Source organism: Musa acuminata, chromosome BXJ2-6 (genome assembly GCF_036884655.1).
Source record: "Musa acuminata AAA Group cultivar baxijiao chromosome BXJ2-6, Cavendish_Baxijiao_AAA, whole genome shotgun sequence".
Lineage (NCBI taxonomy): Eukaryota > Viridiplantae > Streptophyta > Magnoliopsida > Zingiberales > Musaceae > Musa > Musa acuminata.
In genome coordinates this window covers 5,474,375-5,496,585 of record NC_088343.1, presented here as the reverse complement: position 1 = coordinate 5,496,585, position 22,211 = coordinate 5,474,375, and the positions used below count along the sequence as shown (strand labels likewise).

Genomic DNA, 22,211 nt, shown 5'->3' with positions numbered 1-22,211 from the left:
TCTTGATGTAGGTTTAGTTTCCTCGACACATGCCTTGGGCATATTTCGTCCTAAGCCTCCATCATAGTAAATTTCTCTCAACGTGGATTGGATTTTTTTACTCACACACCTTAAGCATATTTTACCCTTCACCTTCATCGTGGTAGATTGCTCTTGGTGTGGTTCATTATTTTTTGACTCATATGCCTCAAGCACATTTCACACTATACCTCATTCATATTAGATTTTAGGTTCTCTCTCTACCGTGATAGATTTCAAGTCTTCTCTATATAGTGGTGGCTTTTGGATCTGCTCACCATGGTGGATTTTAGATCCTTCCATCATGTTGGGCTTCAAGTTCTCCCTCTGTCATGGTAGATTTCAAGTCTTCTCTTCCATGGTGGATTTTGGATCCTCCTATCATGGTGATCTTCAAGTCCTCCCTTCGTCATGATAGATTCCTTCTTATACGGGATGAGTTTTTCTAACTCATGCATCTTGACATATTCAGCTTGTGCCTCTACCGTGGTGGATTTCTTCTCATATGGGTAGGGTTTTTTCGATTCACGTATCTCATGCGCATTTGGATTATGCCTCTATTATGACTGATTTCTTCCAACACAAGTTAGATTTTTTAACTTATGCGTCTCAGGCATATTTGGCATGTGCCTTTGCTATAGCATATTTCTTCTTACATTGGTCGGGTTTTCCCAACGCACTCGTCTCAAGCATATTCAACCTTTGTCTCCGTCGTAGCGGATTTCTCTTTATTCATTTGTTGTAGTGGGCTTCGGTTTCTTTCTCTACCATGGTGGATTTTGAGTCTTTTCGTTATGGCAGGCTTCGAGTTTTTCCTTTGTGACATGCAGGTTCATAGTCCCGAGATGAGAGGTGGAATTGCTTGTGAACACCATCAATGAAGAAGTCATAAGGGTGAGATCGTTAGCTAGGATCCTAAGTTTTTGAAAAGCATCAAAATAGAGAATATCGATAGAGTTATTGTGCCAATTATGATCCTCTTTACATGAGTGTTAATCATCCTCACAGAAACCACTAAGGTATCATATAAACCTTTACTCGTCGCAATACCTATCATATGTATATCACCCTCTAGGCTCAATATCGAGCTAGTCGTAAGTCATACCTATCAAAACTCCTTTTAGCTCAGTGAATTATTATCTTCATAATAATTTACTCGACTTATTGACTACGGACGTACTAGGCCACTATGTCACAATCCACAAACAATATAAAGAAATCTAATCCATTTGGACATGTTTGTCCTTAGTTACCATATACCTATAGTCCCTCATCTATCTAATACCCCAGAGATCGTATACCAGGTATAGTATTGTCAGGCTCGCATGGTTTCTCCTTAAGTCCCGCTCTAATTGGATTCTCCTAGAGAACTCTTTCTCTCTCAATCTGAACGACTTTGGCTACGGATTTCTTTAAGTAAAAATATACGAGATATTCCTCTCATGACACCGAGAGCGGATGATCTTCTATCGACCCTCAATAGCCCTCGTAAGGTTGGCTACTACTCCCGATGACCGGCTATACTAGATCTTGAACTTTCAGACATATAAGTCCAGTATTAAAGAGTGGAATATTCATACAGGACATCCTCGGTATCTCAATTCTGAGGACCATATACACTACTAGGACAATGAAATCATTGTCTAACAATGAAATATCATTAACCATCTAACATTCTATGAGCGGTTCAATCAGTAAACTCATTCTCCAATGAGTACCTGCACTATAACTCTTATGTCCCCACATGAGAAGCTATGAGACCAACCGCCTCCATCATATATATGGATATACAGTACACTAGTCTGTCCGGTTATCTCGATGTCCCTCTTGAATAATCTATGATCGGAATTGTTTAGAATCTATGTTTAAAGGCGAATCGGTTTCATTATCGTGATCTTATCATGATCCGATTCTCATTGCACAGATTCATGGACATCACTATATATATATATATATATAAAGTGATAAAATATCAAATAATATAATAAACAAAAAAATACGTATTATGTCACATGTGTCATCATTCACGTGATTAGCTTGTAGGGCACCTATGACTATCACAAGGAAGTCAGCTTGAGTTGGCCATTTCTTTTTCAACGGGTCAATCATTTTTTCTTTACTAAGTCAATCATAGGGCACCTATGACTAGCACAAGGAAGTCAGCTTAGACCTCAAGTGAGGCAGCTTGAGTTGGTCATTTCTTTTTCAATGGGTTGATCATTTTTTCTTTACCGGGTCATTTTTTTCTTTTTTCTTTTTCAATGGTAGTCACTCTTGTCTCAACCTTTTGTGCATCTCCTTGCTCTTACTTGAGATCATTGCCTCCATGATAATATATTGGTTAGTCCTTTGGAGCACCTCGGGCATCGTCACCGGTGGCCTCTCTACCAATGACTAGAAAAAATGAGAGGGCTTAAGCCCAATTATGAAGGCCTATATAATAAACGATGGATGGGTTTCTTGTATGAATCTCGTTAGTGAATCAAACGACAAAGTCGAAAAATATATTTTTTTCCTCTCATTTGCTTGAGTCTAATAAGCATTATCATCAATGTCCTCGAGTGTACATTATCGATGAAGTAGAACTCAAACTCCTTTGCCAACTAAGCAAAAGAGCCGACCAAGAGAGGTTTCAACTAAGCAAAAGAGCCATAGTTAAATCTTCAAGGAGTCATCCCTCGAATCCGTTGATTTGGTCTCAGGTTGGCTGAGCACAACGATGATGTGGTGGTGCACTTTATTCCACAACTGGGGAGCGGGGCGCTCCCTCGGTCGGCAATTCTATAGGCCTAGGACAATCCTGAGATGTTGGCACCATGTCAAGCAAGGGAATCTCGACAGGTACTAAAGCTAGTAGATGTTGAGGTACTGATTGCGACCAAGATGATGGTGTTATTTGTTGGGCTAGCTGAGACAAGAGCGGGACAATAGCCTGCATCATGTCCGTTAGTGTCTGTATTTGTTGGATGAAATTCAAGAACACCTTGGTAGGGATAAACAAGTGGCTCAAGGTCGTCCCTACGGCGAATGGCCTAGGTCATTGAAAGGACGCCAGTACCGTGTCAACGTTTGCATCGAAGTAGACACATCCACATGAGGGAAGGATGAGAGTTGCCCCATTGAGTAAAAGTGATATATGTCAAAGGTAGGGCCTCCTCATTAGAGCGTGTGTTAGGAGAATTGACGGATGAACATTCCTGCAATATTAGACCCTCATTTTAATATCAAAATATTAGGAAAAATCATCGTTGATGTCTGAGTTAACCCAATATAGTCTAAGCCTGATGGCATAAGAGAGTCTAAAGTGGTACTAAGGTAAAGGTGTCAAGCTCCCGAGGTGTCGTTTGCACTAAGATCGATATTAAGAAAAGTTTTCCGACATAATTCCTCCGACGCTCAAGTTAATAATCGAGGTCTCTAATGAATATTAGATTTTTTTTAAGAGAGCCCTCTCGACATCGCGTCAATGATTACTTTTTATACCTGACATTCGAGGGGATAACTTATAATCGTTTCAACATTTGCATCTTGGCGTTTTGTCCATGTGGACAATAGGGGGAGATAGCCCCGAATAGCTTGTCTTACACTTTTGTCCACGTGGGCAAACGAGCGAGGGGTGACCTAAACCTTTTTCCTTCACGATAGCTTCTACGTGATACTTATGTGCCAAATGATGGTTGACCGTTAATATATTCCTTAATAGATTTGGATTTAGATAAGTTAATATCGATTTGATATTTTGTCCATTCATATTTTATTATTAAATAATATATTTTAATTAAATAAAATTAATGTTCTTACTATGTTTATAAAGTATTAAATATATTAGAATACCAATTTACCGGTCAGAATTTGGAGGGATATATATGAAATTTTAGTTTTTTCCTGAATTTTTTAAATACTCGTCTTAGGAATCTAAGAAAGTTCCAGAAAAGGTGCGACTTTAATCGCTGCGTGTGATTACTCACGAATCTTAAAGCAGCGGTACCTGGGTCGCCGTCAGTGTTTCGACCCTCAAATTGCTGCTCTTCGTGCATTCACATCGGAGGAATCCCGATCTCGATCTCGACCGCTCTCGGCTACCCCTCCGTCTCCCCCTCCGCTTCCGCCTCTTCGTGTTCAGATGGTAAGAAGTCTCTCCTCCCCTCTAGATCTCGGCCTGTGAGATCTTTACCCCTTCGATTCCGAGTACCCCTAGGGTTCTGATCCTCGGTGTTCCGAGGTCGCCCGTGTGTTCGTTGTTTGCCCCCCCCTCACTCTCCGGATGGTCTCTTCTTAGGCACCGACACCCGTCACGAGCCCGGTTCCGATCCAGTGGTACCCGATGCTCTCCGCGCTGTTTCTCCTCGTTGGTCTCCTCGTCACTGCATCCTTCTTCATGTAAGCCTTCGCGTTCCCTCCCCTCTCTCCGTTTTTTCATTACATTCGATAGGAAAGCCGCATTCTCCATCACATTTATCAATTTAACCTATCAAAGATTGAACGACATAGTAACAGATTGCACGAATATATGTATGCAACCTTCTTCCTCCGAGTATATATTTGCAGACATTAGGGTAATGCTCGTAACATAGCAATGGACTCAAAATTAGAATTTTAGCATGTGGATCATGTGTATGCTTCAAGCTTCTGGTGTGGAGTGCCTAATGAACTTGATCTACATAGGAATATTTGAATTGTTTGACTGCAAGAATTTTTTGGGAGATTTTCTTATTAGATAATTATTTTTGGGAGTTCAATAGTACACAAACACTACAAGCGAGAGGGCTTTATTTGATAAAGTAGTGTTTTTGGTCCGTCCGGAAGCTTGTGAAGCCTCATGTAAGCTCTTTGCAGGGATAAATGTCTCTCCATCTTACTCTGAGCACCTTTTTTATACCATCGCTTTGTTTCGGAGAGATATTAGCATTAGTATCATTGTCAATTTGACTGCAAGATTTCAGTACCTTTTCTATACCATTGCTATGTTCTGGAGAGATATTAGCATTAGTCTCATGTCAAATGTATAGTTTTGTTTGAACTTACATTTTTCTTTCGGTAGTAGTAGATTGATATTAATACCCGAGTCCAATTAGTCCAACATTGAGTATGGGTGAAGTATCGCTTGGTATATGAATTACATGCAACCTAATCTTGTCTTCTTAGTACTCTTTTATCATGGGGTATAACCCACATGATTTTGGACTTGAGTTGCAAGTCAAATATGGTATTAGAACAACGAGTTTTTTTAATGTGTGGACCATGTTGGGATCTGTTCATTCAGTGATACACTGATCCCAGGAATCATATCATGTTTCGCCTGATGAGAACATGACAATTCGATTTAGTCTCACAACTCGTACCATTAAGCTTTGATCATTACCCATCCTTAAAGAGCACCTTCTGATTATTGTTCCTTTAGGGCAATGCACATGTGGTTTCTAGCTTGGGTTAATAATAGGCTCAAATATTAGTTTTATATTATTGGTTATATATTCAATGTAGCACTCTGAAGAGCTTCAGTGGAATACTATTGCTCAGATGGATTGTTTTCCCTGATATTAAGTATAGACTCATGCTAGGTTTTCAAACATGTTGCATCGACAATCTGGATTGTTTTGAATCATGTGGAAACATATACAGATGCTTAGATGTATTTATAGACCTGACACAGTAAAAGCGGAAGGATCCATGTGGATTTTCGATAACATACAACTCTACACTATTTTGGTGGTTGAGTTCATTTCTCGTGCTAATACATGACCACACATCAGCTACGAAGCTACTTCATCTACCAGGAGCCGCAGTCTGTTGAAGGAGGTTGTGAGTGCCGCCACGGCATCCACTTTCTTGGTAATTAAGAAAACACAATGATTTCCTATTTGAGCTATAAACTATCAGCACAGAGCATTAGTCTAATATGTGTCTTCTGCCTGCTGCAGGGTTTTGGATCTCTATTCCTGCTCCTTGCTACCGGTGTTTATGTTTGATTTTAGGTTTGATATATATATCCTCCAAATTTGTTGTTCACCGGAACATTCGGACAAGTTCAGCATGATTTAGTCGCATGTATTTGAAACTGAACTCCTAGTTAAAGAGTATTTTAGCACAAAGTAATGCAGCCTGATCGAGTGTAAGAGATTCTTGTGATGATTCTTTTGTTTCTTCTCCAGGTTGGCCAACACAGGCTGTTGTGAACCAACGACAGGTAAAGATGAGACTTACTCTATCAACACATACGCAGTTGCTAGTCAACATTTACTTTAGAATCTTAGAATTCAAATCATTATGTGGAAGTACAATGAAATTGACATGAAGCTGTAGGTGACATCGCAAGTTACCTCCGAGACATGATTTTGATCAAAGTGGGCATCTGAAATTTGTCTGCACCATTATGAGAAAAAGGGGGCATCTGAAAATTGTTGGCCATTTGTCTGCACCATTATGAGGAAAACGATATCAAACTTCTCACCTCAAACGTAATTAATGTAACCAAAAAAAGAATTTGGGAAGAACGTGATGTACACATCAAGGTTGTACGTGTCCGTATGGATAGTTATGAAAGCACTCGAGATCCTCTCAACTATCGAGATCCTCTCAACTATATGATGCAGAGAGATAACAAGAAATGATGGGTGCTTCTATCATACAGATTTGCCGCCAGTGAGTGAGCCCTTCTTGAATATGTCAAGCAAAAATTCTTTGGGAGAACAAACTAGGACTAGTCATCTTCGTCATCTTCAGGAGGCAATGTCGAGCTGTTTGAGCACATACTGACGTTTTGAAGCTCCATCAGTTTCTCTTTAAGGTCACATGGATCTGAAAGTAAAAAGTCAGCAAGACTTATTGAGTAAAGAGCACTGTCTACTTATAGCATCTACTTGAAAGTTTTTTTCTGCAAATCAATGAGAAGAGTGGAAGAATGAAGTTGAAATATATATATATATATATATATATATATATATATGATTAGAGAAAACAAACAAATAAAATCTATCATGTTAAATAAATATTTTAAAGCATGAACTATTTGACTCTTAAATGTTTATGCACCATAGGTAAATTATTTACTGCCAAAAATATCCTACAATTAACTGAAATGCTATTGTTCGACACCCCGATGTGCAAAGAGAAGAATCATACAAAATCTTGATCTAAATCATCCAAGGAGATAATTAGTCATGAATCTAATTTAGAGTTCCTGCATGTATGACAATCAGGAAATCAGTTTTTTTTTCAAATTTAGAGTAATATAGCCAGACAACACCAAGTGACTATTTTTATTTAAAGGTAAAGCAAAACTCTAATTAGTTTATATACTTACGACAAACTCAAAAAGTATATAATGAATGATCAGGATGCAAGCATACTAAAATTCTGGTTATGCAATATATAAGAATTATCTTTCTTTATAGAATATTCAAAGAACCGAGGGACCTATGTACAAGATCAATGAATTTTGGCATGCATGCATATTACATGTAATCAACTTTGTGATCTGAAAACAAAAAGAAAAATGCTTCCAATTGAGTGTGCAACCATACACAAGGCAGACGTAAAATCTTCCACCATAATTTGACATTTTAGTTCAAATGCATCCATGGTTTTGCAAACCAGTATTTGATAGCAAATATGCAAATACCACATAGTAAACTCTGACAGCTATACATACCTAAGCATCTTGGGTTGCTCCAGACAGCAATAGATGTTGATGTGCATATAGGTTCACACAAAGCTTTGGTATCTTCATGGTTCACATTCATGGCAAGCATCCATGAACCGATGGTGACGTCCTCATTGTTAAACATTCTCAAACTGAAAAAGAAATCAGAATCAACATATCTATATTTTCAGTACAAAAAGATAAATAAAATGATTGAGCAGTCAAATTCCATAAAATAAAAGGAAACATTATAGTAGCTGATAGTCACAAGTTATAACCATGCGGCATGCATCATGGAATTGATAAACAAGGGTCCCTAGGGTGCAAAGAGCAACGTTTTAAGTTTCTTAAAAGAAAAACAAGTTCATCCACTTCAATGCATAATGTAGTCGATCTTGCTGGTCCCTAGATGTGAACAAAATATTCATCCTTCTCTAGGAATTTTAAATATCCTGTAAGGTTTGATACAATTTACATACTAACATAACAGCAAGAAAGCTTCTCTCAGCAGAAGAAAATATTATGAAAATATGCAAGAAAATTTGCTTATTTGTATCATTGCATACATTGGCTACTTAATCTGAATGCACAAAGGCAACCATCATATAATCATAAAAGGATATTTTAGGTTACGAAGGATAGGCTGCTGACAACTACCTGGGAAAAAAAAGTCCTTATAAATTTGAGATTTTCTGGACAAGAGAAATGCCTAAACCACAAGGAAAAAACAATAATTTCTAGGACTCCACTACTATCATCAAACATGTCTTTGCCACAGCTTAGTATAAATACAAGCAAGATAAGTTTGCCTCCAAGCCACAGTTGCAAGTGCCTAGTACAGACACCCAATAAGAATAAATCACAAGAATTTAAGTAACACCTAATGTAGTAAAGTTGCCAATAGAGTCGTACAGCATAAAATGACAGATTCTTGTCAAGCTAAGTCTCTGTGGTTTTTTACTTCTCAGCCTTATTTGGTTTACCCTCTAACCCATCTTGTGTTCTCACGTAAATGGATACACAATGTAAATTGCTAGACAAGATGCTATGTGCACTGTGATTTAACTTTTCTGGTAAATTTGTTTAATTATCAATAAATAAAAAGCTAATGAATTCACCAGCAGAGATAATAATTGTATTTGTATATGCTCTCTTTAATTTGTTCAGCAAATTAAATGAACATACAGGCCAGCTCCATATGCATATGAACAAATTTAGCTAAAACAAAGTCTACATAATTGAGGAAATAGCATTTCTATTTTGGCAAGGGATATATACGCCACAACAAAGTATGCAATGATGATTGATTTACTTATTATCTGAATCCTCAAAAAAGCAGCATTGATGGAAATTTTTACCAGGCCACTGGATTTTGGATTTTTAAGTCTTGCCCCTTGGTTTTGGAAGTGGAAATATTAACTTCTGATCCTCAATGGATGGTTGCAATCACAAACACATATAACAAAAAGAAGCATGAAGAATTATAACATTGATGAAGCTTCCAACTAAGGCCCTCAAAAAAGCCATATTAGTGGGTTAAACTTTCTGGAAATTTTTAAATATGTATAAATTTCAAGATCCTAACATTTGTAACAACAGTATGAATTTAAACCAATAAATGATTAGCATCACCTGAAAAATTATAAGTATTGGCTTCTTTTACTACATTGTGCAAACATAAAGCAGAAAACTAATAACAGAAAATTAATTAATGATGTTTATCAAGAAAAGAATGGTCTTTTTTCTTAGACAAAACTTCGCGATAACGGATTAGTGAAATGCAAAAATTAAAGAAGGCAAAATATGATATGACTGACCTATCATTTCTTGCACTTGCCAAAGCAGCTACAATATCAGCAGAAAGAGCATATATCGGACCATGTGCATGTAGAAAGTACTCATTCCCAATCAAATGGCCTGAACTTTCAAACCTGCGATTATTATAAACAAAGTGCATTGAGGGGGGGTACAGAAACATGGACTATTGCATAATACTAAAATGATGAAAACATAAAGAATTATTCTTCATTTACATTTACCATTTCATATTTCGGTCAGTGATAACTGGGCCTTTCTTCATGCAACCAATGTAAGTAAGACGATGTGCTCGATCCTTAGCAAGAAGAGTGGCAAGTCGATCTAATGAATATAAAATGAACAGGTTATATTAGACGAACATTTTCAGCAATACTCAAAACAGTCTAATTTACCTGGCCGCAAATAAATATCATCATCAGCTTTCACATAAAAGTCTGCATCAAAAAGGTTGAAAGCTGCTTTGAAAAATGCTACCCTAGAAAAAGAAACAGGATTAAAGATCACACTTTGTTGTAACAATAAAAATATACCAAAGATCACTGGCTCTCACGTCTTATAGGGCAACTTATAGTTATCTTCATCAGCATCTACAAACATGAAGTCATTGTGCGTCTCTACTTCTTTCTGCAGCACTGCCTTTTTCTTTGGATCCTTTGTCTGCCCAATCACAAATCTAAAAGCCAGTCCAGTAGCATGATCCAAACTGCCAAAAGACATCATAAGTAATATATCCACGATACATACATACATCAGAGTTACAAAATTAAGGATGATAGCAGTAGTGGTCCACAATACAAAAGCCGTGTATAGAAGTGTTAGGACATTATATCTCCTAAATTTTCTGCCAATGACTGAATTTTGTGACATAAAGCATTATGTGATTAAGGTCAATGGATATATTATATATGGTTCCCCTAAATTCATATAAGGCATTCATTGTAAATTGGGAGCAGTTCTCCACAAAATTTGATGCAGGAGCCAGTTGATTTTGTTGGTTGTTTTTGTATTATTCTATTATTCAGGGTTTCTTTTGCAATTGTAATTAGTCATCATGTAACAGCATCCTATATGTTTCTATGCCAGTTGCCACTTTTGGCAAAGATTAAAAAAAGGAAGCTAAGCTAAAAATAAAATATGATTGAAAAGATATGACTGATTGTATATGTTTTTGAAGGAAGAAAACTAACCCCAATTGCAGATCTTATATTAAGGAAGATCATCTCTTATATACTATTCATGATCAATGATATATTTTACTTGATAGAAATATATGCACCATGTGTACCTCAAGTTGATGCGAAATAACTAGGGTGCATTAGTGATAGCTTTGCTCTATACAAGAAATTATATAAGCTAATCATGACAAAGGTAAACAGCAGACAAACATCAGTAAAGACTCGTAAGTCTTTATATGCAAACGGGAAAATCTTATTGATAACATATACTTGAAATTTATCTAAGCAGGACAACTTACTGCAAATATATTCATTTTTTTTCAACAGAAAATATTATTTCTTGTGTCTTTCTACATGGCAATCACTTGTCGTTTTGTTAGGCCTCAAATCATCAAATGTGATAATTCATAATTGATTTCCATGTCAACGAAAGATATCCATTCCCTGATGGATGCTTATTTAAGAACAAAAGTCCGAACTCAGAAGGTCAGTGAAATTGTTCGTTCAAAGAGACAATCGATTTCAAGACATGCAAGGACTACACCAAAATTAATCTCTCTTTGTTTCCTTTTCATTCGTCACTTGTTACGAGATATCTCAATGGCCTTTCTTGCCTCACATCGTCAAAAACTCATCTTCAAGTAGCAGTGTCTACCAGCAACAACAATTCCAGTTAAAGCACCGTAGAAAAACCCATCTAAACCTTCTTTTCTTGATCTACATTTAGATCTAGTATTCCATCGGCTCAAGATTCAAGATCGTAAAATATCCTTAGACCTCAAAATACTCTATCCTTAACCACATGTAAACCTGGTGGTCTATCAGCTCAAAATTCAAGATCACAGCTTAGATATCGAGTAAAGAGGCACAAACGATCGGATCAGAAACAGATCTCACCGAGACAAGGCGTCAGGATCACGAGGGAACCAGGTATCCCGAAGCGCAGCCCGACGATCGGAGGAAGAGAACCCTGTGAGGACCCCGACGACCCCAATCACCTTGGGCCTCGCCGCCACGCCCTCCTCGGGCCGGCCGGTGGCGGCGAGGGACTTGGATCGGAAGGTGCGGAGGGTGTCCTCGGCGCGGCCGCAGCGGAAGACGGTGACGATGCGCGGGGGTCGGCGGATGGCGGCGGCGGCGAACGCGATCCCAGCGATGCCGACGATGAGACAGACGGCGGAGAGGATGACCAGGATGAGGAGGGCGCGGCGGGGTGGGTGCGGCGAGGACGGGGTTAGGAAGGGGGAGGGCCTGGGCGGCGGCTTCCTCCTCTTCTTGATGAGCTCTTCGTCGTCATCGTCGTCGAAATAGGGACTGGAGTGGTGGTACTGTGGCATCACTGTGATTAACCAATAACCAAAGAGAGAGGGAGAGCCGTAGTGTGTCCGTGAGCGAGAGAGAGAGAGAGAGAGACAGAGAAGTGGCTGCTGGTAATAAGGCGGAGTCGAGTCTTCTCTACGCATTACACACATTGGACTTCGGACCGAATTCAGGTGGCAAGTTCGGGCGGGTGAATCGCAGTTGACCGAGTCGGTCCGACCCGACCACGTCGACCGACCTTCTCTGCCTGAGGTCGGAATTAAGAAGAAATTATATGAAAATTATTATCAGAATTTAAAAAAATTAATGATTTTTTTCTTGATCAAATTCAAACTGTTTTAAATACATGATTGAACTATCTGATTTCACCAATTAATGATAGAAAGAAAAAATATATTATCAAAATCCAATTTGCAAACTAAATTAAAACTGTTTATTTGAAATCTCACGGCACAGAAAAACTAAGTGGTATACATGTAAGGATTAAATCTATACTTATAATGTCCTTATATGGATTACTGAATTGAGATTATTGAATTCAAGTGTGAGGTCTTTAAAATGTTGTTTGACATGGTTTGTCAAATCATGCAGATGTTTTGACTGGTGATACAATGATCCTAACAACAGTTTTGATGAACCTGAAAACCGACTTTTACATTGAGATTAATCAACAGTTTAAATAAGTATTACCATTACCCTCTAAATTGGAGTGAAACTGGAATCATTTTTGCAATCAGATAGATAATAATACTCTTTGCTAGCTAAAAGAGGATATTCTGATTCTGTCTGATTACAAAAATGCAACCATAAGTGTGATGCTAGCATAATAGTAACATCACACTTGCGAGTGAATTGCATAGCCCCATTTCTTTTTCTAATTTTGTTCGAATGATGCCTCCCTAAAGGTGCATGGATCTTGATAGTTAACTGTTTTACTCTTATACTATCATACAATTGCGACAGCAACAATTAATTAATGATTACAAAATATTATTGGTATCATAAACTAATTGCTGCTATCACAATTGTACACTACTAGCATAAGAGTAAAACATCAAGATCCAATTCACTCAAAATGCTGCATGCGACTTCTGTTCTTGTATGGCAGAATGCAAAGTGTTATTCAGGGTTATGGAGGTATGAGGAAGCCTGATTTTGATCAGGGGGATATCTTATGTTTCTCCATGCCTTTGATGATCATCCATTATTTCCCACACTCAGAAATGCCTGAAAAGTTAGGGAAAAGGAATCCAATTTGAGCTGACCTGTATCAGATAGATACAATCTTTTTTGTGCATCTATATTGTGTTGCCTCGATTTAAAATAACCATTCCCCCGATTTTTATATATCCTCAAATCTGGAAATTTCTCTGAATCAGGATGCAACCATCTCGGGCTTGAACTCTGTAAAGAAAACTTGGCTAAACTCTGCCACATCAAGAGACCAAGCTGCTATTTATTGGTCAAGCACATCAGATAATGTTCCTCATTTCAGTGCCTTTTCAACGTCATCGGGCCATTGGGTAAGCCCTGTCAGTGAGCTTGCTGGGACAAACACTGCCAGTTCCTTGCTATCCAGGATCCATGTCATAAGATGTACCAGGAAGAATAGTTTCTTTTGCACACGATGCAACCATCAGGCACAACAGGACAGGAGATGTTCAGGCTTGTTGTCACGTAGAAAAGCAAGTCCCTGGGCTATGTTCAAAAAGAATTTGGTATCAGATAATTCATAGAAGTCGAGTCTTTGTCATTCCAAATGAATATTTGGTCTTCTTGGCGTCATGTAACGGTATACAATATGACAATAATCCAGGCAGCCTCAACAATAATCATGTTACAATGACAAAGTTGGCTAAGAATTTTGAACCTGCACAAAATTGAAATTGGTTAGATTTCTCTTCCTCTACAGTGGATTGATGGGGCAAGGAATGGCCAATAACACTAAAATCAAATTGACAGTGTGTTAGTTAAAATAAAGAGTGGAGAATATCCAACAAAGTTTCAAACTAAAAAAAGGAAAAATAATTTAAGCTTAAACTTACCTCTCTAGTGAACTTCCTCTTTCTTGTTCCATGCATCTCGTCAGAGAACCTTGACATCTACAGAGGTCTGATCAAGATTGCACTTGTATACATTACTAGAATTTCCCTCACTTATCTTATTGGCTTAGAAAATTTATCAGTGGCAAACTCTAATTTGTGCTGCACCATTTTCCATTTAAGAAAAGCATCTTATTTCTCAGATGACACCTTGCCTGATACAACTGCTTTATGAGTATCCAGGACCTCTTTCAGAAGCAATTGCTTCACTTTATCAGCTTTGTTGATTGTTTCCAAATGTTTGCCGTTTCTTCTGCAGCAATTCTTTTTAACTTTTTTACCCTCTTTAGTGCATCCTTCACTTTGTTTTCTACTCAAGGCCAGAAGAAGTAATTGGACCTGTAAAAAGCTAAAACATGTATAAGAAAACTAGGGAAGTTCAGGCAGATCAGCAAGAAAACAGGCACATGCAAGTGGAAAAGTACATCCTGCATGGGTCACCAGGGAAAAGAAATTATGAACTAATGGAAAAGGCATAATGAAGGAAAAAGACTATTCCTGACAATGATAAACCATAATGTCCCAACCATAGGTCTTCAACTGCCTCACTAGCTAATCCAATAGCAAACAAATAAGCACATATGCTAATCCCAACTTGAATATACATAGCTAGAACCATTTTCTTCACATGAACCAGATTGCCATAGCAAAAGTTTTCTGCATCTTGTTCCTCAAATCCAGTACTTCAGTTGATTATTGATCCTGAAGAGTAGTTTAGGATCAATCCATCTTATTATCTGTCGTACATGCATTCAAAAACAAGCACGTACATGCATGAGTGCACGCATGCGTACACACACCCACACACATGCTCACACGAGCACAAGACACTCTCAGACACACCATGCACACTCAAGCACGCGCGCGCACACACAGTAGAGGTCTTCAGACGGTGTCAGTATACCATAGTTTGTGTTTTCGAACTTCTAGGACTCATTGTTTGGTTATTTTCCTCACATCTTCAACCATACTAATTCAATCTACAGTATATCCTTCCTATGTTTTTGAACTTCTAGGACTCCATTATTTGGTTCTCCTCCCTCACGTCATCAACCATACTAATTGAATCTTACATCTTCCGCCTACCTGTTGCCGGTCTACATGCAATTATAATTATGTGAGTTGTGATAATTGTAATTTGAATAAGATGATGTTGGATTCAGGCATATCAATGCACAATAAATGCTAGCATCTATTTTCAACAAACAAATAAAAGGAGCTTAATTTCCATGTTGTTTCACAGTGTGATTTCAGATCACGAGCTTGAATAATAGGAGGCTGCAATTCAAGGCCTTGCACATCTCAGAATTTCTGCAGGTCAAAATTTCCATTGATTGTCAAAGAATATGTTCAACTTGATGCCATGTACTTTCCTTAAGTCAGTAATTGAAAGTCTATGGAAAAAGGTGAGACCTATAACAGGTGATGAAGCGCATCAGGTTTGCTTGGTCTTGCCTCTATGAAGAGTGAGGTTTCCTTCTGGTTTGCAACCTTTCCATCAATTTGTTATAGGTTGCAATGTTTGGTATAAATCCAGCATCCAGCATCTCATTGACAACACATTCACCCTCTCTTTTTCTCCCCTCTCTTGAGAATCCATGAGCCAGTATGCTGAGCATCACACTGTCAGGCTTTAAACCCTTTTTTGATGCCAAGACTCTCAATCGGTTTGCATCCAAAGTCCTTCCAACATCACAAAGTGTTTCCAAAAGAGTGTTGCAGGTAATGGTGTCAGGAACCATCCCTTCCTGCAGCATTCTTTCCATCAAACCATACGCTTCATCTATCTTGCCTGAGCTTCTCAATCCCTCGATTAAAGTAGTGCAGGTCACGTTGCTCGAAAATTTGCCCTCCTTCCACAAAGAATATACCACTTCCAAGGCTCTTTCTGAACTTCTCTTGTTACACAGTGCCTCGACCAAATGAAAGCAATCAAACCCCTGAGGAACAGCTCCTTTCTTCAATAATTCCATCAAAAGCTGACTTGCTTCCTCAGTTTTGCCCTCTCTACAAAGACCATTCAGAAGAATCTCACAAGTAGCAACCGAAAACCCACAACCCAGATCAAGCATCTCCCTAGCAACCCCAATTCCCTCTTTAAATCTCTTCTGCGTGAAGAAGCCTTTTATGAGAGTATTGAAACTGACCACGTTCGGCTCGCATCCCCTCGCCCTCATCTCTCGGAACCAATCCAGTGCCGAATCGAGGTCCGAGCATCGGAGGCAGCTGCTGATCAAGATGTTGAAGGTGAAAGAGTCCGGCTTGACACGATCCTTGAGCATTGTCTTATACAAGTCGACGGCTTTCTGATGCTCCCGCTGCCGAGCGAAGCCGTTGATCAGGGCGTTGTAGAGCGCGGTGCTGGGGCGGCCGTCGACGGACTTCCGGGCGTCTTCGAAGGCGGAGATGGCATCGTTGAGGTGGCCGGCGCGGCAGAAGGCGTGGATGGCGAAGCGGAAGGTGCGCTCGAGGCGAGGGCAGGCGAAAATGCCATCGGCGCAGGGGCAGGGGTGGGCGACCATATGCCCAAGGAGGAGACGCAAGGGACCGAGCCGGTCAGTGACGGCGAGGGTGCGCGTCATCCACTCGTAGGTTGAGTGGTCGTGGCGGAAGGAGTCGACGCCGGCGGCCCAGAGGAACACGTGGAGGTCGTAGGGGGCGTAGGCGGGGTGATGGCGGATGCGGCGGCGCAGGAGGCGGAGGAGTTCGGCGGGGGTGAAGGAGGGCTGAAGCTGGGACTCCAAGAAGCGGGCAAGGCGGGACGGGGCGATGGCAGCGGAGAGGGAGAGCGTCGGTAGAGGAACTACGGAGGCGACGGCGGAGGGGGAGGAGGGGTCGAAGACGGAGGAGAGATCGAAGAGCGCGGCACGATTGGGGCTTGGATTACGGTCCGGGTTTTGGCGTAGAGCGGCGAGGGCGGAGACGGAAGGGAGGGACTTGGAGAGCCGCCTCGAAGCCATGGGAAAAGGTCCTCCTCTGCCGCGCAATAATTTCCATACGATGGTAATGATCCATGACCCACTTGCTTTGAGATGCGTGCCATACTGCATTCGGTATGGCAATGGGTTTAGTATTTGGCCGAGTTTGGGGATATTCCAATGGGTTCGGATCCGGGTTAACGGATCTGAAGCGTGTCGAAACCTATTTCCTCGGATAACAAGTGGAGAAGTTACTATACTGCATTCGGTAGAAAACTTGTCGGATTCAGGTGTGCAGGCGACAAGGATCCGTCCGTCCCCACACGGACCACACCACCTACACACCACCCAAACCACGTGGGTCACCATGACAACCATGTGCCCTCCCGAGGCCTTCCGAACCATGCATGGTTATCGCTGGAGGCCGTCTCCTTCCTCGCATCGCTCTATAAATTCCACAGTACAAGGCTGATATGAGAAGCATGGAGTTCGAGATGGTCATGGAGAACGTCCACCTGATGGCCATCATCCCAACCTGATGGACTTCTCGGAGGAGGTGGAGAAGGTGGCCAGTGCCCCTGCCCGCGCCAACGTCCGCGACCGCAGGGCCATGGCTTCCACCCCGGCCGACGTCAAGGAGGTCCCCGGTGCGCTGGTGTTTGAGATCGACATGCCCGGGGCCAAGTCAGGCAAGATGAAGGTCCAGGTGGAGGACGACAACACCCTGGTCATCAGCGGGCGGCGGCGCCGAGCGAGGAGCAAGGAAGCCAAGTACCAGCGCATGGAGCGGCGGATGGGCAAGTTCATGCGCAAGTTCCCGTTGCCAGAGGACGCCGACCTCGACGCCATCACGGCGGCGCTCCAGGACGGCGTGCTCGCCGTCAGGGTGGGGAAGAAGCCGCCACCGGAGCCGAAGACCATCGAGGTCAAGGTTGGTGGGCCGTCCCGGCTTAAGACGCCGCATGGATAACTTGCAGTGTATCAAAAGGGAGAAGAGGTGTTATAAATGGTGTGACGATGTGGACACTCTTTTTCTGTGTTTTTTTGTTGTATATGTGCATGGATATCGAGAAACCATACAAAATCCAGATGCCAATGCCACACTTGCTGGATTTCTGCACATTGACACAGATGCTTGCCTGAATACAATATATAAAGAGAGAGATGGCAATTGTCTGTGTTTCTACGAGAATGAAACTGATATGGCAAAAAATGGTAAACCCCACTCCCGGCGACGCCCCCCGCACGTGGACAGGCGCGGCGCCCCAGGGAGAGCAACGAGGGCAACGGTCTGCGTCCGGACGTTAGCCTCACGGAGCCCGCAGCCCCTTCAGTTGACCCAGCACAGTAGGACGAGACAGAAGTGGGTAGCGGTTGAAGCTCGCCCATACCCTGCGATCCCCCGTTCCCATACGCAACGTCCTCAGCGATGTCGGACGCCATCAGAGATACGGCCCCGACCGACGGGATGGCGCAGCCGAGAATGCCGGGTTCCCCTATAAACGTCCTCAAGCCAGAAGGGAGAGGTAAGGCTGAAATCCCCAAACAACCGCCATCGCATCTCTCTAACTTGATCGTCGGAGGGGTCGGGTCGAGCGGACCCGACCATTGTGCAGGTATCAAGCCGAGGTCTCCCGACCGGGACGCGCCGGCGATCCCCGCTGGGGAAGAGTCGCCGCATCGCCCCGAGTCCGAGGCCGCACCCGACCACCCCGGTGGAGACGAGTACCGCCCCAGGGAGATCCCCGCCATTCGGATCCCCGAACGAGCCGAGACGACCTCCCGGGTCACGGCTAAGAAAAAAAGGTGTTTACACTAACATAATGGCGCTAGAAGGAGGGCCGGTCCGAATGTCAAGCGATCCACAGGCTCACTCCGATGAACCCCCAGCCATCCGGTCGCACACGACCGACGCGACGGAGGAGCACCCCCAACAGGAGGGAATTCGGGACGAGCGCCCCGCCGCGACCTCGGAGCGCTATTGGCGATTATTCAACGATCCGGGCCTATCGCCTCCCGTCGCCAATCCCGGTGGCCCGTCACCCGTGCCACCCGAAGCCCTCTACGACCTCACGCACCAGGTTCGGGCCCTTACGGGAGTAATGCAGACCATCATCCCGCTGGTCTCTCCCCCGACGTCTTCACACTCAACCTTACCCCCACCGCGGCAACGGCCCGCCGGCGCTCAAAACGCCGCACCGCTCCCCGAGTCTCCCGCTTCGCCTCCGCGCCAATCGACCCGACCCGGGAGCCGAGGAGCGGAGGAACCAGCGGCGTACCCGATGCCCGTAGCCCCACTTTCAGACTCAGCGGAGGGCCTGTGGGCCCAGCTACACCTCGTAGGCCTCCGACTGGACGAGGTGCAGCGCGAGGTTCGCCGGACCGGGGGAGACCCGGGGGCCGAACAACACCAGGGGTCCCCCTTCATCCCCGAGATTCAAGAGCAGGCCATCCCGCCGCATTTTCGACTCCCGTCACTTGATGCTTATGAAGGTGCCACCGATCCGGCAGACCACGTGGCTGCTTTCCGCGCCCAAATGACGCTATACGGGACATCTGATGCCATGATGTGCAGGGCGTTCCCGACAACCCTACGGGGCCCAGCCCGAGCGTGGTACAGCAATCTGAAGACCGCGACCATCACCTCTTTCGACCAGCTGGCCAGGGACTTTGAGCTTAACTTCCTGGCTCATGCCAAGCCGAAACCGTCGGTGGCGATGCTCCTCGGGCTCAACCAGAGGGAGGATGAGCCCCTTTCTCACTTTGTGAACCGCTTCACCACACAAATCCGCGGGCTATCTGATGCTCACCCTTCTTTGATGATGTAGGCATTCATGATGGGCCTGCGCCCTACCCGATTCTTTTGGTCTCTGGTGGAGCGACCCCCTACTTCGGTACCCGAAATGTTGCAGCGTGCGAACCAGTACATCGCTGCCGAGGCATGGATGGTCGGGAAGCGTGACGAGCGCAAAAGGGTCAAGCCAGAGCAGTCCCAACAGCAACAGCCCGCCACCTCCCGGCGCAGGGCCGGCGGCCTCAACGATGCGGTACCTAGGTCCCCTCTTCCGGGCCTGAACTCCTCTCGGACCGAGATATTTCTCCATATTAAGGAGAAAGGCCTTCTCAAAGACCCCTACCCGATGAGGAGTCCGCGCGAGCTCGCGGACCGCTCCAAATACTGTCGTTTCCACCGACAGCCCGGTCACGACACCGAGGAGTGTCGGGAATTAAAAAGGCAAATTGAGGAGCTCATCCGCCGAGGACACCTCGGTTCATACCTCCGACCAGACAAGGAGCTCTCGCCACGCCCGGAGGGCCCCATCGAGCGACACATAGATGTCATAACCGGCGGGCCGGCGTCCGGAGGGAGTTCCACGGCGGGTGGAAGGGCATACGCCAGGGCCTCCCGGGCTGAGGATTCCAAACCCGAAAAAGGTCCCGAAGTCACCTTCCCGACCGAGGGATCTGAACTAGCCGAGCATGATGACGCACTGGTGATATCAGCCAGAATCGCCAACGCGCAAGTGAGAAGAATCATGGTCGACACTAGAAGCTCGGCCGATATACTTTATTGGGACGCCTTCCAAAAGCTCGGCCTGGTAAAGGAGAACATGAAGCCGGTATGCTCAACACTCACGGGGTTCACCGGCGCCTCAATCTCGTCACTAGGGGTCATCACCCTGCCCCTAACTTTGGGAGCCTTCCCGAAGGCAAAAACTGTGATGACCTCCTTTCTGGTGGTCGACCTCCCCACGGCATACAACGCCATCCTAGGACGGCCAACCCTCAACAAGACCCGAGCCGTCATCTCAACTTACTATCAAACCATCAAGTTCCCGACCCACGATGGGGTCGGGGAAGTGGCGGGGAACTCCTGGGAGTCCAGGCGCTGCTACTTGACCGCTGTGTCATTAAACAAGAGAGCAAGGATCCAATCCCCGCTGGAAGACCCCCGGGAGGGAAAAAAACCAACCCCCCGCCCCGAGCCAAAGGAATCCACTGTCGACTTGCCACTGGTCGAAGGAAGGCCCGATCAAACAGTCAAAATCGGGTCGGGACTCCCCGAAAAGGAACGACAGCAGCTCGTCGGCCTTCTGCGAGTCAACGCCGACATCTTCGCTTGGACGCCAGCCGACCTAGCAGGAGTCCACCCGGAAGTCGCGCTGCACCACCTGAACATCTCGTCCGACGCCCGGCCGGTGAAACAGAGGCCCAGGCGGCAGGCCCCGGATCGGCAACTGGCCATCCGAGAAGAAGTAAACCGGCTTCTGGCGGCCGGTTTCATAGAAGAGGCAAGGTACCCACAGTGGCTCTCCAATGTAGTCCTTGTCAAAAAACCTAATGGAAGCTGGCGGATGTGCGTTGACTACACCAGTCTCAACAATGCTTGCCCAAAAGATTGCTACCCCCTGCCAAAGATCGACCAGCTGGTCGACGCCACGGCCGGCCACGCCCGACTCTCGTTTATGGACGCCTTCTCCGGGTACAACCAGATCAGGATGGCACCCGAAGATCAAAAACATACAGCCTTTCTCACCGAGCAAGGGATATATTTTTACAAAGTTATGCCGTTCGGGTTAAAAAACGCCGGGGCAACCTACCAGAGGACGGTGAACAAGATGTTCGCCCGCCAGATCGGACGAAACATGGAGGTATATGTCGACGACATGATCGTAAAGAGCCGAACGGCGGAGGCTCATCCCTCCGACCTGGCAGAAACATTCGACACTCTGCGGAGGTTCGGCCTGCGCCTCAACCCCACCAAGTGCGCCTTCGGTGTGACCTCGGGAAAATTCCTCGGATTCATCGTACACGAGAGAGGGATTGACGCCAACCCGGAAAAGATACAGGCCATCATTGACATGCGGCCTCCTCGGACGATCAGAGACATGCAGCGCCTTAACGGGAGGCTAGTCGCTTTATCGCGTTTCCTCTCCCGATCGGGAGATCGCTGCCACTCTTTTTTCCGGGCCCTGAAGGATCCGAAGAACTTCCGATGGACGGCGGAATGTGAGACGACCTTCGAGCAGATGAAGCTACACCTGGCCAGCCTCCCTCGACTCACTTCGGTCTCCCCAGGGGAGAAGCTGAGTCTCTACCTTGCCGTCTCTCGGCACGCGGTCAGCTCGGTTCTAGTCAAAGAAATTTCCGGCGATCAACTACCGGTCTACTACGTCAGCCACATGCTGAGCGGGCCAGAAGAACGCTACCCGCCGAT

The 22,211-nt window shown here is 44.1% G+C and overlaps 3 protein-coding genes across 8 annotated transcripts; 2 read left to right on the top strand and 1 right to left on the bottom strand.

Annotated features, from left to right (window-relative positions):
- The first annotated feature begins 3,987 nt into the window (after positions 1–3,987).
- On the top strand, positions 3,988–6,110 carry LOC135614401 (uncharacterized). Its single transcript, XM_065111750.1, has 4 exons — positions 3,988–4,144; positions 4,298–4,398; positions 5,772–5,850; positions 5,940–6,110. Exons 1-4 carry the CDS (start codon positions 4,142–4,144, stop codon positions 5,985–5,987), a joined length of 231 nt encoding a protein of 76 aa, XP_064967822.1. The 5' UTR covers positions 3,988–4,141; the 3' UTR covers positions 5,988–6,110.
- On the bottom strand, positions 5,939–17,065 carry LOC135614399 (probable beta-1,3-galactosyltransferase 12). Of its 6 annotated transcripts, none has more exons than XR_010487526.1 (10): positions 14,019–14,413; positions 13,239–13,843; positions 11,551–12,220; positions 10,029–10,181; positions 9,871–9,953; positions 9,700–9,799; positions 9,478–9,591; positions 7,670–7,812; positions 6,648–6,816; positions 5,939–6,431 (listed from the first exon to the last, which is right to left on the bottom strand). XR_010487526.1 is itself a non-coding variant. In XM_065111748.1 (9 exons), the coding sequence occupies exons 2-9, from the start codon at positions 13,408–13,410 to the stop codon at positions 6,719–6,721; spliced, it is 1,533 nt and encodes a 510-aa protein (XP_064967820.1). In that variant the 5' UTR covers positions 13,411–13,843; positions 14,019–14,412; the 3' UTR covers positions 6,440–6,718. The 6 variants fall into 6 exon arrangements, 1 of the variants encoding a protein (XP_064967820.1); XR_010487525.1 differs by having other exon boundaries at positions 6,523–6,816; positions 14,019–14,412; XM_065111748.1 differs by lacking the exon at positions 5,939–6,431 and having other exon boundaries at positions 6,440–6,816; positions 14,019–14,412.
- Positions 17,066–17,492: 427 nt separating this feature from the next.
- LOC135614400 (17.9 kDa class II heat shock protein-like) lies at positions 17,493–18,032 on the top strand. The gene has a single exon (XM_065111749.1). The coding sequence runs from the start codon at positions 17,532–17,534 to the stop codon at positions 17,961–17,963; it is 432 nt and encodes a 143-aa protein (XP_064967821.1). The 5' UTR covers positions 17,493–17,531; the 3' UTR covers positions 17,964–18,032.
- Positions 18,033–22,211: the final 4,179 nt, after the last annotated feature.